Source organism: Melampsora larici-populina (genome assembly GCF_000204055.1).
Source record: "Melampsora larici-populina 98AG31 unplaced genomic scaffold MELLAscaffold_71, whole genome shotgun sequence".
NCBI lineage: Eukaryota > Fungi > Basidiomycota > Pucciniomycetes > Pucciniales > Melampsoraceae > Melampsora > Melampsora laricis-populina.
Window position 1 is genome coordinate 250,013 of NW_006768835.1, and position 16,049 is coordinate 266,061.

Here is a 16,049-nt window from a genome sequence, read left to right on the forward strand (position 1 = left end):
GAGTTGTATTCAAGTTATGTGATTAATTATCACATTTAATGATTGATGAGTTATTCATCAACAACACCATCCTTGCTCTTTCCTTGCCTCGTGGTGAGGAAAGAGCTAGTTGGGAAAGCGAGCGGTCGGATTGGTTTCCTTAAACCAAATCCATGGTTCACTCAAACCAAAGTTTTGGTTCGGTCCATCAACCGTTGGTTTCAGAAAACCAACGTTGGTTGCTCACAACGTGCCCTGATCGAAAGGACGGTTGGCAAATTCTGTAGGGTGGGCGGGATGGAATTTGAAATAAATTAACTTTCTGAAAGAGAAACTCAGAGATAGATTGATCTCTTTGGTTTCGAGAAGAACTGTAGAAGGTACAAAGAATTTCTGCCAAAGGGAAATTGAACTTGGAAATTTCCAAATTCTATTCTCGTACTTCAGGAGTGACATGTTACGCTACCTGTCACGTGACAGTTCACCCACCGTGGACACCTCCACCAAAGCGTGCCTATTTTTGGTGTAATCAATCCACTCTCTAAGTTCACTTTCTTAGACATGAGTTGTATTCAAGTTATGTGATTAATTATCACATTTAATGATTGATGAGTTATTCATCAACAACACCATCCTTGCTCTTTCCTTGCCTCGTGGTGAGGAAAGAGCTAGTTGGGAAAGCGCGCGAAGCGAGCGGTCGGATTGGTTTCCTTAAACCAAATCCATGGTTCACTCGAACCAAAGTTTTGGTTCGGTCCATCAACCGTTGGTTTCAGAAAACCAACGTTGGTTGCTCACAAGCTAGTTTCCCCTTTTCTCGTTCTTTTACTGGCAGTTAGTACGAGGTTGTCCGTAGACCCTTATTCCGAGGAAGGTATGTTTCAGTCATGCCGTCCTTGGCCTGACGGGCAACCCCACTAACTGTATGGCTGAACTTACCTGCCTCGCGCTTCTAGAAGCTCTGCGAGCTTTCCTCTCAGTCGTCGTTTACACTCAAACTCGCGTGCATAATGATCTACTGAGTCCCGGGTTTTGTACGGCATTATCCGTAATGCGTTAAACCTTATTCTTTAATCTATCGTTGTACGAACTCAATTGGTTAATTTAATCGCGTATAAGAACAGTTTAGTAGCTTTTGTCTCTTCCTCTGAGAAGTCCTTGATGTAACGTTTGTAACATTCCGATTTCCAGCGTCCAACTTTCATTATGACGCTTCTTGAAGTTCCTAAATTAGCTCTTAAGGACGCTCCCCCTACTCGAAATGGATGGCCTGACCATTTGTTTAAAGTTGCCTTTCCCCATACTTTTTCTACGTATCTTATGAACACCTTTTTGTCCAAAAGGCCTTCGTTTGTTTGGAACAGGCACGATTCCCGTTCTTTCTCTGGGTTTCTTTTTAAAATTCTTTCCAAGGCTTTTACGGGATCGAGGATAGAGGGTTGTGACTGTAGGTGGATGATTTTGATTTCGTTTGGGGAGGCCGTTTTTCCTTTCCGTAAGTGGATTTTCGCCCACTTCCCTTTTATCAATTGTCCAAATTCGACGTGATGGTTTAAGATTGCTCCGTCTGACTTTGTACTTCTGAAAACCTCTCCTAACCGCATCATCCCCCAGAACGCGATTAATCCGACATCCGCCACCAAATCGTGTACATCAGACTTGCCGTAAGAGTCTACTAATAATTTGTAAAGATTTTGAATTGTGACTGGCTTTTTACTTGATTCTAATACGATTCCTTCTTCTTCGCGTTTAGTGGCTCTAATCAGCATTTTGATTATATCGGTATCGACTGTTATCTTTTTCAGGTGCCTCACTATGTGCCAGGCATTTATCCCATCAATATATTTGTCGATCGTCTTTGCAGCTATTGGTTTTTTGGGGGGGTTTGGTATGTCGGCTTTAGTTCTCCCTGCCCAAGTAATGAAACCATAGATCTCTTTATAACTGATCGGTTTACTTTTGTCGAATTCCTTCCTTGTTGATTCTATATAGGCTATGTATTTCGAAAGTCCTGACAAGTACCCTGAAAGAGTCGTTCGAGCCCAACTTCCAAGAGCCAGGTGCTCCCCTGGTTTTGACGATTTCTTCGCTACTCTGCCGAAATGGCCTGGGGCCATGTATGGATGTGTAACTGTGTTTGTCGTTCGTTTTCTCTTTTGATAAGGCATTGGATCTGTTTTCCTGGAGACTACTATTTTTGATGTTCGTTTTATGTTGTCTCTTATGTACTTTCCGCCTCAAGGAAGACTGTGTGTCACTCTCGATTCTCACTTCTAATCCGAGCGACATCGACTTTTGTGAACATGGGCTTTTTGGCCTTTCTTGTTTCACATCAAGTTTTGGGACCTTTGGACTCTCACTAGTCTCTTTGAGGAAGAGATTCTCACTGCGTTACTCAAGGAGGTTAATTGCCGGCGTGTCGCCATCTTCCTTTTATTTGGTTTAGGAGGTCACATGTTCTACGTTTACATCTGTTGCAAAAACTTATGCAAATCTTGTGGTAAGTCAATCCATAATTTATTGGCTCTCCTTTTCCGTGAGATTTTTCCCCTTGACAATGCATCTGCTGAGTTGTCTGCTGACACTACCCTTTTGGCTGTTATAGCGTATTGTTTAGTCAGGAGGCGTTCTTGGATGACCTTCCATTCCGCATTCACCAATGGGTCTTTCGATTTGCCATTGACCACGGCGTTTTCGGTTACTGTGTTATCGGTCTGTACCAAGTAGTTCATGCCTTCTACTCGTTCTAAAGACTCTACCATTAACAACCCAATTCTGACCGCCACTGTTTCCGCCCATGCTATACCGCGTTTATCACCGTTTTCTTCTGGTTCTCTCCAACCATCTTTGAGTTTAAATTGTGACCACTGTTTGCCTACGATGACACCTATTCCGTAAGACGTTGACGCGTCGCCGACCCAACCAACGTTCCTTACTTCCGGTCTTGGTATGATTCTTAAGGGATTCGCCCTTTGTAACGTATCTAACCAGATTTGTAAGTCCTCTCGTATTTTTGGAGAAATATACCTTAATGCATACTTATTCCCCCAATTTTTCATCATCCGGTAGATTGCCGAGGTGTAGACTCTCATCTGTGGAAAGACAAAGGTTATGTGATTGAGTCTGCCTACCAATACTTCGGTATTCTTGAAGGATTGTTTTTCTTCACGTGCGTATTCTTTTATCTGATCCATTCTTAATAAAATTTTTTCTGATGGTAATCGCACTGTTTTATCTTTTCCATTCCAGATAAAACCTAAGTATTTTTGTTCTTCATCGAACTCTCGCCATTTCTTTTCATTCGTCTCAACGCCTAACTCTTGGCTAGCCATCGCTATTTGGCGCATTGTCGTTGGGTTCGAACCATCTGCTGGTTTGATGAACAAGGTGTCATCTACCCAGCGAAAGCCCTTTAGTAAGTTAAACTTAACAATCATTATCTCTTTCCATGCTTCGGCTGCCTCCCCGAAAGTTCCGCAGCCTCCTACACCGCCAAACTGAACCCTTGTATCGACGTAAACACGATCTTCGAAATCCAGTATCATTAAAAAACGCCACTGGTCCATGGCCACTGGAATCTGTCGATAGGCCTTAGCCCAATCGAAAATACCTAACACAATTTTTCCATTGTGAGTAGTGATAAACCATGCCACTGACTTGAAATCATCCCACGTGGTCTCGAAGTCATCTTTGTCTACTCTGAAATTGACTGACTCTATCTCTGGGTCATTCTTTGGGTAGGATAAGTTGCTTATCGGCCTAAAAGATCTGTCGCCGTTGATCACTGCGCCTAGCGGGTTGGTGCGAAAAAAGCCGAATTTTTGGTAAGCTTCCTCTTTTGTAAAAGGTCCGAACATTCTTCCTCTTTTCACCTCTATCTTGAAGTTTTCTTCAATTTTTTCTCTTGCTAGTAAAGCTGATTTATGATTCTTTGGGCAGAAGAACCGCATTCCTTGTATTCTGGCGTTTCTGATGCCTTGGTCGAAACCTCGTTCGAAACCTTTCATTATATGTCTGTACTTTCTATCTAAATTGTAACGCCTTAATTCTACGTTCCACGCTTCCAAGTTCATTTCACACGACGGTTTAGTTGGCCACACTCGTCCCCTTGTTTCTTTTGTATGAACTTCTTCACCTTCTGCTTCCGGTTTCTGACTTAGGTTTGGACTTCTGTTAGTAATAGAGTCTGGTATGGTAGATGTCATCCTCTCCATTTGGTTCTCAGAAGGGTACTTGGAATGTTTAGAAGGGTGTTTGGAATGTGTTGGATAAGAAGATATGTTTGGTTTAACAAAAGGAGTTGTGCCAATCTCAACCTGAGATTGTGGGGATTTTGGGGCAAGGTCTCGTACTAGGTCATCGGGCAAAGGGGATCTTTTTTGGGCAAACAGAACGGTTTTTGAAAACACGTTAGTAATGTCTCACAGGTCAAGCATTTGTCATACGACTTCATTTCAACCATGTTACGACGTTACGCCACTTTTGGAATTATTCAGCTTACGCTTTTTTCCCCTTTACTGGATTTCCATTCTTGTCCCTTCGGTCAGGGCTTCTACTTCTGCTTCTGCGCTGAGCATGTCGATCATTTGTATACCTGTCGTTGGCATAACGGTCCTCCCGCCTCCACTCGTTCTTGCGTCTACCATCGTCAAATCTACCTTTATAACCGTTACTTTTTCCTCCTCTTCCATTACCTTTATAGCTGCTTGTGTACGAGTGGCGATTGTCTGATGTAGTTGCGTGGTTTGTCGAGGACGAGGTTGTATTGAATTTTGACTTGTTTGTTAAAGGGCATATGTTGGCTTTTGGTTTACCAGGTGCGTAGGGATTTGTTTTATAATGCCGTTCGTTGAAACTCTCGGCGGTTGTTTTAGCTTCCACTAACAGAGTTTCTTGTACTTCGGCGTAGTTTCCTATAGACTTATCCACCGTTTCACGCATAACTCTCTGACGTACTAGTCTGCAGTATCGTAAGGCTACCATCCAGCCAAAATCTTTACGCAACTTCTTCACCACTGATATATGACCTTCAAACCGTTCCGCTATCGGCTTCCATCCACAAGCGACAAGGTGGGAGCAGAATAACTCCATGCAATCTCCCTATACCTCAAAGTCTATCGTGAGTTCCTCTACCGGCGCATCTCCACCGTATATTCGTGCCTCGCCTGACTCTTTCTTATCCGATTTCGTAGTTCTCAAAGACCACGCTTTTTGGTCCTTGATCAACCACTCTTCGTCGAACACCGTGAGTTGAATATAAGACGTAAGGCCTTTGAGAATTATTGTTAGACCAGGAGACAATGGCGCTAACGACTCTTTCATCTGGGCGTTTCCACTCTTTAAAATTCTTCCGTTGTGGATTACATCCCCATTCTTCATCTCTAACGTCCCCTTTTTAGAATTCATGATTGCGTGAGCTTTGTCTGACTCCTCCTTGGATGACGCTCCTTCGAACCAAGACGAGGCGTCTAATGGTTCTGGTACTATGTCGTTCACGATTGGATTTTGTATTACGGGCTGAGATGCCGGATTTTCGATTTGTCGAACTTGGCCTGACTGGTTTCTTACGACCTGTTGCTTTGGTATAACTTCTCGTACGAATGCGACTGATGTGTTGTCCGACTTATGTGAAAGAGTTTCATCCTCGTCCATCACGTAAGGATTGTGATGTTTTGGTCGGACCTCGCCTTTGTTCAAAACCTTCAACAAGGAGTTTGCTTCAGCGTCGTCTCCCCTATCGTAAGCCTCTTGGATAAGAGCACCGAGTGCCTCCCTTCTGGCGTCTATTAGTTCCACGACCCCACGAGTAAAGATTAAAGAGGGACCCAAATTCGTTAGTTTTGCTCCTTTCTTTTATTGAAGTGTTTCTATTCAACGTTGAACGGAGGTCATTTTCCCATGGCATTTTGTGAACACCTATTGTAAGCCGGGTCTGGCTGGATCTCTATTTTCAGCCGGATCAGGCTTGGACACCTATTGTAAGCCGGGCCAGGCTGGGCCCTATTATGAGCCGGGCCAGGCATATTCCTTCCACGTGGTGTGTGGTGTGTCCTATTTGTCACGTATTTAAAAGAAAAAACAAAGAGGTAATTTTATCCCATTTTTTTCTGCCTGATATGACGGCTAAGTGCTTCTTTGGTACGTGTTTCTCCTAGATCTCACGATTGATACGAGATCTTCTCTTGAGAATTGGCTCGAAAGCTCAGAAAGAGGAACACAAAGGGAGTATGGACGACGATATCGAGGTGATGGGAATTGTAGGAGGGGGGTATTTATGCGGAAGATAGTGAAACGTATGCAACCACTTTTGAAATCTTACACAAACGTCGCTTACCTAGGGGGTTTGTTTCCTTTACGCTTTCCGCTCTCCTTTCCTCCTCGCTTCCTTCCTCTTCTTCATCTATCCCTTTCCACTCCTCTTCACCTTGATTATTTTGACTTTGTTCTTCCTCTTGAATCTCTTGAGTCCTATCTAGACGTTTTTCTTGCAGTCTTCTTCTTTCTTTTGTTTTCCTTAAACCTTTAGGTCGTTGTGGCCTTCTCTTCCTAGTGTTTGTTGGAGTTCCTTGCGACACATTACTACGTTGCCTCCCACCTCCATTCGTTCCTCTCCTCGGTGTTATTAGACGGGTTCCGGGTCTTACTCCTGTGGCCGCTGCCTGTGCTCTTGTTAACACCGTATTTAAATTTATTTCAGTTTGATTTATTTGATTTTGAAATGACATCTTCTTTTAGATAATCTGATCTTTTTTGGTTTTGATTTTTTTGATTTTTTGAATTTTTGGTTTTTTGACTCGATTTTGATCGTGTAATAATGAGTTTATCGTTTGAAATAAATTAACTTTCTGAAAGAGAAACTCAGAGATAGATTGATCTCTTTGGTTTCGAGAAGAACTGTAGAAGGTACGAAGAATTTCTGCCAAAGGGAAATTGAACTTGGAAATTTCCAAATTCTATTCTCGTACTTCAGGAGTGACATGTTACGCTACCTGTCACGTGACAGTTCACCCACCGTGGACACCTCCACCAAAGCGTGCCTATTTTTGGTGTAATCAAGGTTTGCATATGGATTGGTACGAACTCGAGGTGCCATTGTTCAATGTTGGAATGAGTCAAAAGGTTGAGTGATCGATAAAAGATGGTGGTGGGTTGAGAGACAAGGAAAGGACTTCAATCGAGAACTTTCAATTGATCAATTAATTGAAAACTGTAACATGTGTGTGACAGAAGACAGCAATCAGTGAAACTCGCGGAAAGGATTCGAATTGAGACAAGTTCAACAAAAAAACCGCCAGCTGCAGATCTGCAAGTCAAGATGCTCTTGATGGACCTCATTCAATGTGAAGAGGCAAACGTAAGTACATATTCACACTCTCTGGTTATTCTTTCTTTAGCTTGGTGACTTATTGAATCTTCTGCAACCATTACCAATCAGTTTATCAAAGATTGTGCCAATTCTAATTTATCGGTGGTTTTGGTTCAAACCGGTCAACGGAAACTGATTCGGATCATCTTGTTGGCTGGTAGTGATTGGATTCAAACTATGAGTGAACCGGGTTTATGGGCAGAAGAGGATGTAAGTTTGGGATGATCGTCTTCACTTTTTTGGGGGGTATTACATTCACTTAACACTTTGTCTTTGATTTCTGTTCTAGCTTCATCATATCTTGTCTCGTTATGGATGTTATATAATCGAATTCCAGCTTCATCATATCCTGTCTCGTTATGGATGTTATATAATCAAACAAGCCTATATTAAATTACATTAACTTTCTCAAGACGAGATGTCACATTTATTGATGAGTTTGATTAATAATCCGATCATCGAAGGCTATTTGATTCCTTTCTTCAAACCGACTTTAGATCCTTTAGTGTTAGATGAATTGATAAATGTCTGTATCAAAGTACTATGCCATGATTGACCCTTTGGATGAAATTATGACAAAAGATTTCCTTAAAGAGACTCGATTTTGACAAAGGAAAGAGACGTGATTTGACAAAAGATTTCCTTGAATCTTCTCAATGGCATGATGGACCCTCGGATGAGATGAAATCAGGAGAAACTTCTTTTTGACAAAAGATTTCCTTGAGTTGTCTCATCATTTTTTCGAAAAACCACATTTTATATCCAAGGGATATGATCTGACAGCTTAGGGATAGTGATTCAAATTGAATTGATGTGAAATTATCATCATGAAATAAAATGAAATGATTATCTAACTGACAGTTTAAGGAATAGACATTCGAATAGACATTAAAGTTCTTAGTTTAAGGAATAGACATTCAAATAGACATTAAAGTTCTTGACTCTGATCATGTTCTGTTGCTTTCTCTTTGCCCTTGAACATCCTCTTTTTCGCGTGATTGTGATCTTTTGCCTTTTGATGTTGTTTGTCTATTTTTTCCTGCTTGTCTCTCAATGTCGACTCCCAATTTTCAATTCCTGTTGTGATATCCAACACCCAGTCTTCAGGCTGTACTTTTCGAAAAGAGATTCCGGCCCATTTTCTATGGAGTTCCGCAGAATAAAAAGACCCCAAGTTGAGGATATAGGATGCTGTCTCCTCATGCACCACACGGTGATCAAAATTCTTTGATAGCCGCCGCTCAATCCTGATAGGACAATCCTTTTCAACCTTACATTTGCTTTCATTGCAGTCGTGTTGCACATTAAGGACCCCTTCAATATCCTGGACAATCTGCATTAGCCAAAGTTTCCAAAATTAATAATCAATTGGTTGTTACTTACTCGGGGATTGATCCAATAGCACTGTTGAGTCACCTCTATCTGGCGCATACGGTAAAAATTGCTAATTCCCCGAAGTTGACATTTGTAAACCTCCAGTTTGCTTTGTTCTGGTACACAGGAACCTGTTCCCCAGATTCTTTGTACCTTGCCTATGAATCGCACATCTGAAGATGTTAATTGGATCTGAAAACCAAATGATACAAACAATCAAAGCAGGGCATGAATAATTCGTGAAGAACATTATCATCTGTTACATACCGATATAAAACTATCCTGTTTAAATTGCTGGCCGTTCTTCAAAGTTAATGACTCAAGAACTTTCCAATTCTTTGCCGAGTACGCATCAAATATTGCTTTGGGTATGCACTCGTTAGCACTTTGTGGTTGGGTTTTATGAACAACTGTGAGAAACAAACATCCAATCAAGAGTTTGTTTGAATAAAATAGTTGAAATTCCTTACATCCGACTTTGAAATTATGTTCTTGATTCCAAGATTGATTGTAGCCTACTGTCTTCTGAAATAATACATTATTTTTGAATATGTTTGAGACGTTTGGGCTTGCCGCCATGTAGGTTTTCAGTCTCTTATCGTAAAGGAGGGAACCGGAAGTGAGCGCCCGGATAAGCCTATGATTATTGAAGGAATTTGCTATGTCCCGACCTGGACTCAAGTGATTTGAGTGAATTGACGAGTTTCTGGTGTTTCCATTATAAGACTCGAAATTTTCAGTTGCAAAGAGGCAAGCTGGACCAAAACGAAGGATTGACGCCGAGAGGTGAACAAGCATATGGAATTTAGGCTTGTTGCACCATTGTGCTGAGAGCTTCACAATTGATACAAGGAACATTTCAACCCGTTGTCCAAGTTGCTCAAGATAAGATTCCATATCCGTAATTTCAGTCTGAAAGATCAACGGTGCAAGATGGGATAGTGATGTCCAAGCTTCACGCTCTTCAGCTGATAAATCACATTCAAAAAAAATGAATGGTGCTGATTGTATTACTGTGCGAAATTCTTTTCCTGTGAGGCTTTGAAAGTGAGTTATCATACTTTTAGGCTGGATTGCAGGAATGCTCAATCCAGAAGTGCTGAAGGATCTCCACCGACCCCAAATCAATTCCATTCCTTTTCTTTTGCTGAACATAACTTCATTCGATTACGGAGAAGGTATTTGGCTACTCCCAAAAGCACCACGTGAAGGATTTCGATTGGGGTGTCTCGATGACCATCGAATCCTAAGTAATAACAATGAACATATTAGTGCATTACTTGGCGGTGGAGGTAAATGAACGTAACCTTTCAACCTCAGAAACGGATTAAATAACCGTTCTTTGAATTCTTCATTGAGTTCAGAGCAGATCTGCGCCACTGCTTCTTTTGAATAGTTTATGTCTTGATGCAAGTCTTGAACCTTTTTAACAAAGGGCATATTACCTTGGTCGCGAACCCCACACTTACCTGATTCACTGTCAAAAACCGAGATGGTGTTTGGCTTTTGCGCCAACTCCCATAGTTCTTTTGTTTGCTTTCTTGTTTTGTCCCAGCTTCGAGTTGGTAAATTCAACTGGAACAAATGAACAAACCGCATGCTCAATGGTAATAGTAAGTGGCAGATCCAATCAGTAAATAAAGAGAGATATTACCTTGTGCCCGTTTTCATCAACTCCCACAAAATTGCTGAAATATGTTCGTGACCTTTTCTGAGCCAATGATTCAACCTTCAAGTCACAAATTCGGCATGGTGTGAGAGAAACCGTTGGGTTCATCGTGTTGGTGACTTCGGCATGCATTGGCGAATCACCTAAATGACAAAGTATAAATGGAATAACCAGCACTTCTTCTTTGCACTGATTGTCGTATGCCACGAAACCGTTGGTTGTGAGTTTGCTGAATGCAAGGCATTGTCAGATGGTAATATCAGTACCAATGAGGAAATACATACTTGATTCCATCGATCACAGGGTCGGCAAGCTCCAAAGCCCCTGCTGTATTTGATGTTGTCAGGAAATGGCAGTTATATTCCTGATTCACAAATTTTGAAGGTAATCCCGCGAGTGTGAAGTAAAAAGCAAGGTGTTTATTCCACCTTTTCGAGATGTTTCCAGAGAGATCATCGCAATAAAGCACCGAGGGCATATGTCGAATAATCCTGCCGCCTGCCTTTTTTCTCCACACGTTTTGTATCAGAACTTCATTGCATTGCCCATTTGCATCATTCTCTATGATGATATTTTTATCAGTTCGAGTCAGTCACAATCAATCAATCAAATAAAGATGTATAATACTGACCATACATCACGTCTCCACTTAAATCTTTCATCAACTTGCCACCAATTTCTATTTGATCCAATCCTTTGGCAAAGTTTTTAACATCAATTGAAGATAGCTGTGAAGAATCAAAAGACGAGATGGATGGAAACTCGACACGGATTCGTTGACATCCTTCAGAGTCTTGATAAGCAGATTGAAGTGCAAAAGCACATTTCGCCAAGACTTGACTATTGATTTGATAAAAGAATATTGGAATGACAATTCTTTTTGATATAAGTTGGACTGGCTCATATATGAAGAATTGTCCATTTGAAGAGGCCACCATTTTCACCCGTAAGTCTCGATCCAGCTCTTCTCGCCATTTTTTCAATTGCGTAAACCGGTTGATTTTTGATGTTAAAGTTGGCAATTCGGGTGTGAATTGGAGATGATCCATAACATATGGATTTGCTAGCTCCTATAAAAATACAATCCACAATAAGCAAAGCAGAAAAAGACTTCATCCCAAAGATGAAAAATAAAAAAGTACTTGAGTCAATATCTGCTGGACCTTGAGTCCAAAACATGGCTTTTCCAAAGGACTGAGGGACTCAGAGACGTCAAATTCAAATCTTGTCTTGAGATTTTTGCGCACACGCTGGAGGGTTTTATATGCTGGAAGCTTTACATTCAGGAGACCAATAAAAGAACGGACACGTTTGTACTGAAGCTGTGACATGATTGTCCTGGATGAACCTAGAGTCAGAAACCCAACAAGTTGCTGATCAAAAGAAGCAAATAAGATTCTGGAATAGTTATAAAAATAACTTCAAGTGCTCTGACCTCTAAGCTGGAGAAAGGCGCCCACGACAAATCCTCTACACCCTGCACATTGACACCGTTTCCTTCTTCTCCCTCTTCGTCAGATGGATCTGAGGTCACTGATTGGTTATCTTCGTTGTTAAAATCTATTGAATGATGTTCTATATTTTCATCTTCACTATTCACGCTACTGTGATCGGAGGCTGGAGCTGGAGATGCAAATATGTGTGTGTAATCACGCGCCCAAAGGTTGACAAGGGCTTGTCGTCTTTGTTCACGTTCATGATCGACTGACTCGTCCACGTTGGGCTCCACCAAAGGGGGATCCATTGAATCTTCATCCATATCAATTTGATCATTATTTAATTGATCATTGTCCTGCACTGCTTCATTTTCAATGGATATGAAGCTGACAGCAGCTGGAGCGACAGCCGTGTTGCGAGTAGTTTTCCACCTTTCAAGGTTTCGAATGTGATTTTCCGTTTTAGAATGCCTTTGAATGGATTCTTCTTGCATCGTGCGGCCTCCAGGACAAGCCAAACAAGAAAATACAATATCGCCTGGACCGCGAATGGTCTCTGCAAAGCCTGAAAACACAAGTCGTGTCAGATTTGACGGCCTTGTTGTTCATTCATGAAGGCATTACATTGTTCAATACAACGACGTCCATCCATCTTGATAATTGGGTAACCCAATTTGAAGTGCGATGATTGAGGTGAAAGCAAAAACACGAAATGTGAGGAACGGTTTGAAAAATTCTGTCCTTTGACAAAAGGGAATGATTGAGTGTTTCCTCATTGGAAACCAAGTGGCTCGCTGGGTTAGCCAGCGTGCTCAATCAAATTAAGACCTGTTTCTCATCCGCTGATAATTAAACCAGGGGGAATGTGTTCTGTCATTACGGGTTTTCGAGAGGTTTTCAAGGAAATCATGACTTCAGGTGATCAACCGCTCTCACGGTGGTTGATCACCTGTATTTTGAAAATCACTTGAGGGCCGGATCAGGTCGCGGTACTCTGCCAAAAATCCACCGGTATTCAACCATGTCTTGGTGGAACCTCCTGAAACCCGTTCCTCAACAAAAGGAGGGTTTGTGGTGTAGGGCTTTGCGGGGGTCCTATTGCCCCTCATCCTCCCTCATTGCCCCTGTCGACTTAACATACATACATACAAACTTGAGATCTGTTTGATTGAGCTCTATAGCTTTGGCTTTGTACTACATTACGGTGGAGAGGAGTAAGGTCAAGACCTCAATTGCAATTGATCAGAACAGTTGTAGTCTCAAGATCTTAAATGCATTTCACTTTGAAGTTTGAAAAGATCAAGTGGCTTGTACCTCAGTCGCTTTAGCCATGTGAGGCTAGCGTTGGACTTTGCCAATTTGTGGCTTGTCAATGTTTAGTGTGGTCCGTGACCACAAGTTCTGCCGCAAAAGTCAAGCAGTTTGGCGCGGAATTTTTGGCATGAAGTAAGAACGACAGGAGTATTACCCACCTGTGTGTACTGAATCCCTCCAAGTGTATTGAATGATACAGCCTCTTCTATCATCCTATAGCCTTCGAAAACGCCCCTTTAGAATTTCCTAGGAAGATAGGAGCTCCTAGGGTAACCTCAAGATTCTCCTAAGTCCCACTTCTCTAAGGGGGGGACCTTTGGGTTGCTCACGCACCAAGCGGTACTATCACCACCACAACCTGAAATCTTACAATCTCAGAAGAGATCTCCCCGCCTCAGACATAATCTCACCACTACACTTGTATTCTCACCACTGCACAGCTCACATATCACCAGTATATAAAAACTCACAACATGTCACTCGTCACTTCCACTGATTCTTACAACCTCATCCCAAATATCACCATTTGAGACAGGATCTCACCACTGCACCTAAACTCTCACCACTACACATCTTTTATATTACCAAGATATAAAAACTCGCCACACGTAGCACTCGTCACTTCCACATCTTACTACAGCAACTTTACATTATCACTACTGTTGTACATCCCATTACTACCATCAAGCTTACTCACTACTCTACGACAAGCTTTCACTGCTCTACCTATCAAAGTCACAACTATACCCAGGTGCACCGTAACTCAATAATACCAAATACCCACCATATGTAACAAATTTATATTACTACTTTACCACTACTCTCGCCTTTCAAGTTCCCAATCTCATTCACTCTTCTTCAACACTCTGACTTCGATTCACGTTCAACAACCCCACAACATCCATCCTTTACTTCCTACAATGTCCACTACTCGAACGGGCCGTAGAAAGGCTGTACGGTTTCCAGCTGGAACCTCTTCTGAAACATCCACCAAAAAACTCACCATCACCACCACTGTAAAAAAACAAAGAGCATTAAATGTCAGTGATAGACCACCCAACAAGAAGCGACGTCGAAATGAAGACAACGACGAAGATGACGACGAAGATGACATCAATGATGAGGATTACCACGACGAAGACGAAGACCAAAATGACAGCCAAATCGCAGCACTCTCTGAAATTGAGCCTACTAGTCACAAGATGTCGTCTGTCCAACCAAACTTTAGCAACTACCATGAACTCGGTGTTGAATGGGGCCAGGCGTACGCTGAAAAAACACTCACCTCTCTAAATCTACCCAAGAATAACCGACCTTCGACCGCGGGACTCTTCGAGGCACAAGCGTTGCAATCAGCTTACGGCACCGACAAAACGATGCTTTGCATTATCATGAAATGCAGCAGAAAGGTCCTCGATGAAGCTTTGTAAGTCATTTGATTGTTGCTTTTTCAACTGTGAATTGATTTGAGCTGTTTGCAACATACCAGGCTAGAAGGTCCATTAACCCGCGAACCCAATATGTATACCAACTATCAAACATACAGTAACATCGCAACTAACACCCCAAGTAAGAGAATTTCAAAGAAGTGTCCGCTGTTGATATTCAATTAATCCATTGCTTCTCTCCTTGTTATTCAATTAATCATCGTACTCCAAGTGCCACCCAAGGGAGTGTCAAAGGGATTTAAAGCTCGCAACCAAATCGTGGGCTCAACTTGGTCATCTTATAATCCGGAAGAGCAAGAAGTTTTCACACCTCGCCTATTTGAGAGGCTCTGTATAGCCACAAGCGAGGCGTTTGCGTTAACACAAACACCACTGGGTATTACAACGTCATTCCGCGATGAACCAAAGGAACTTACCAATGGACCCTCTGCAAGTCCTCCCGCATCTGGAATTGAACCACTCAGCCCACAAGAGTATGACAAATACGGACCAATTTTTGAACGACTGGTCAACTCCCAGAAAGTAGCACATGACCTGCACAACGGCCGACTCTGGAGGCATAGCGGCAAAACGAAAAATCGGACCATGGAGCAGCTGATGACAAAGGAAGTTGGCAAGATAGTGCGGCAGGTAAGATTACACTCCCTTCATCTCTCTCAATCATCTGCCAACAACTTATGCTTTAATTGGATGTTCAGCTCCACGTTTTGAAAAATCAATTCAACCTGCAATTTCACATTCTGATTGCAAGATGGACGCCGGATTCACCCTCCTCCCAAGCCCTCTTTCAGGAAGAGTACATGTCTTGTGAAAGGTGGGCGCGGTCACAGCAGAAGACGCACCTGCTTGAACGTTTCACTTTTGAATCTACCAAAGCCCCACACCATCTTCGCGAAACAAGTGACGGCCGCAAGGCACCATCGCCAGCTGCAATCCGACAAGCTGAACGACGCACTGAGCTAGCCAAAGCCCTCAACAATCTGATATGTAAGACATTTTTTGAAATCTGTTTTGTTTTATTTCTTGCCCACCAACTACGTGCTGACAGCGCATTCCTTACGAAATAGCCCCCTATCTACGTGATGGTTATCTGGGAAAGGGAGACGCACACCCAAAATGTGCCAACTTGCAGGAAGCTTTACCCAAGAAGGACTTCCGCGGTGGAATAAAGCTGGATATCCATCGAACCCCTGAGAGCTGCATTACTGATAGGATGCTAGCTAAGGGCCCCAGCTCTCTTACAAACGACGAAGTTGAAATATGGATTGAGGATATCAACAATAAGTACTACACTATAGTTAAGGTGAATGCTACAGAACAAAAAGACACCACATCGGACAAATCCGAGTCTGATACCGCTTCCACACCATTACACTTGGCTGAAGCGGAAATAATGGCAGAGCTTACTGGTAACTCCGGAAGTAACTGAAGGCAGCACGACTTATTGTTTGCCATCATATGTC

The 16,049-nt window shown here is 42.2% G+C and overlaps 2 protein-coding genes across 2 annotated transcripts; both read left to right on the forward strand.

Annotated features, from left to right (window-relative positions):
• Window positions 1-7,294: 7,294 nt before the first annotated feature.
• On the forward strand, window positions 7,295-7,570 carry MELLADRAFT_94698 (uncharacterized protein; the record flags this gene model as incomplete). The annotated part of the gene is made up of 2 exons (XM_007417310.1): window positions 7,295-7,333; window positions 7,415-7,570. 2 exons carry the CDS (start codon window positions 7,295-7,297, stop codon window positions 7,568-7,570), a joined length of 195 nt encoding a protein of 64 aa, XP_007417372.1.
• A 6,488-nt stretch (window positions 7,571-14,058) lies between these two features.
• Window positions 14,059-16,015, forward strand: MELLADRAFT_94699 (uncharacterized protein; the record flags this gene model as incomplete). Its single annotated transcript, XM_007417311.1, has 5 exons — window positions 14,059-14,564; window positions 14,628-14,707; window positions 14,798-15,216; window positions 15,285-15,573; window positions 15,654-16,015. The coding sequence occupies 5 exons, from the start codon at window positions 14,059-14,061 to the stop codon at window positions 16,013-16,015; spliced, it is 1,656 nt and encodes a 551-aa protein (XP_007417373.1).
• Window positions 16,016-16,049: the final 34 nt, after the last annotated feature.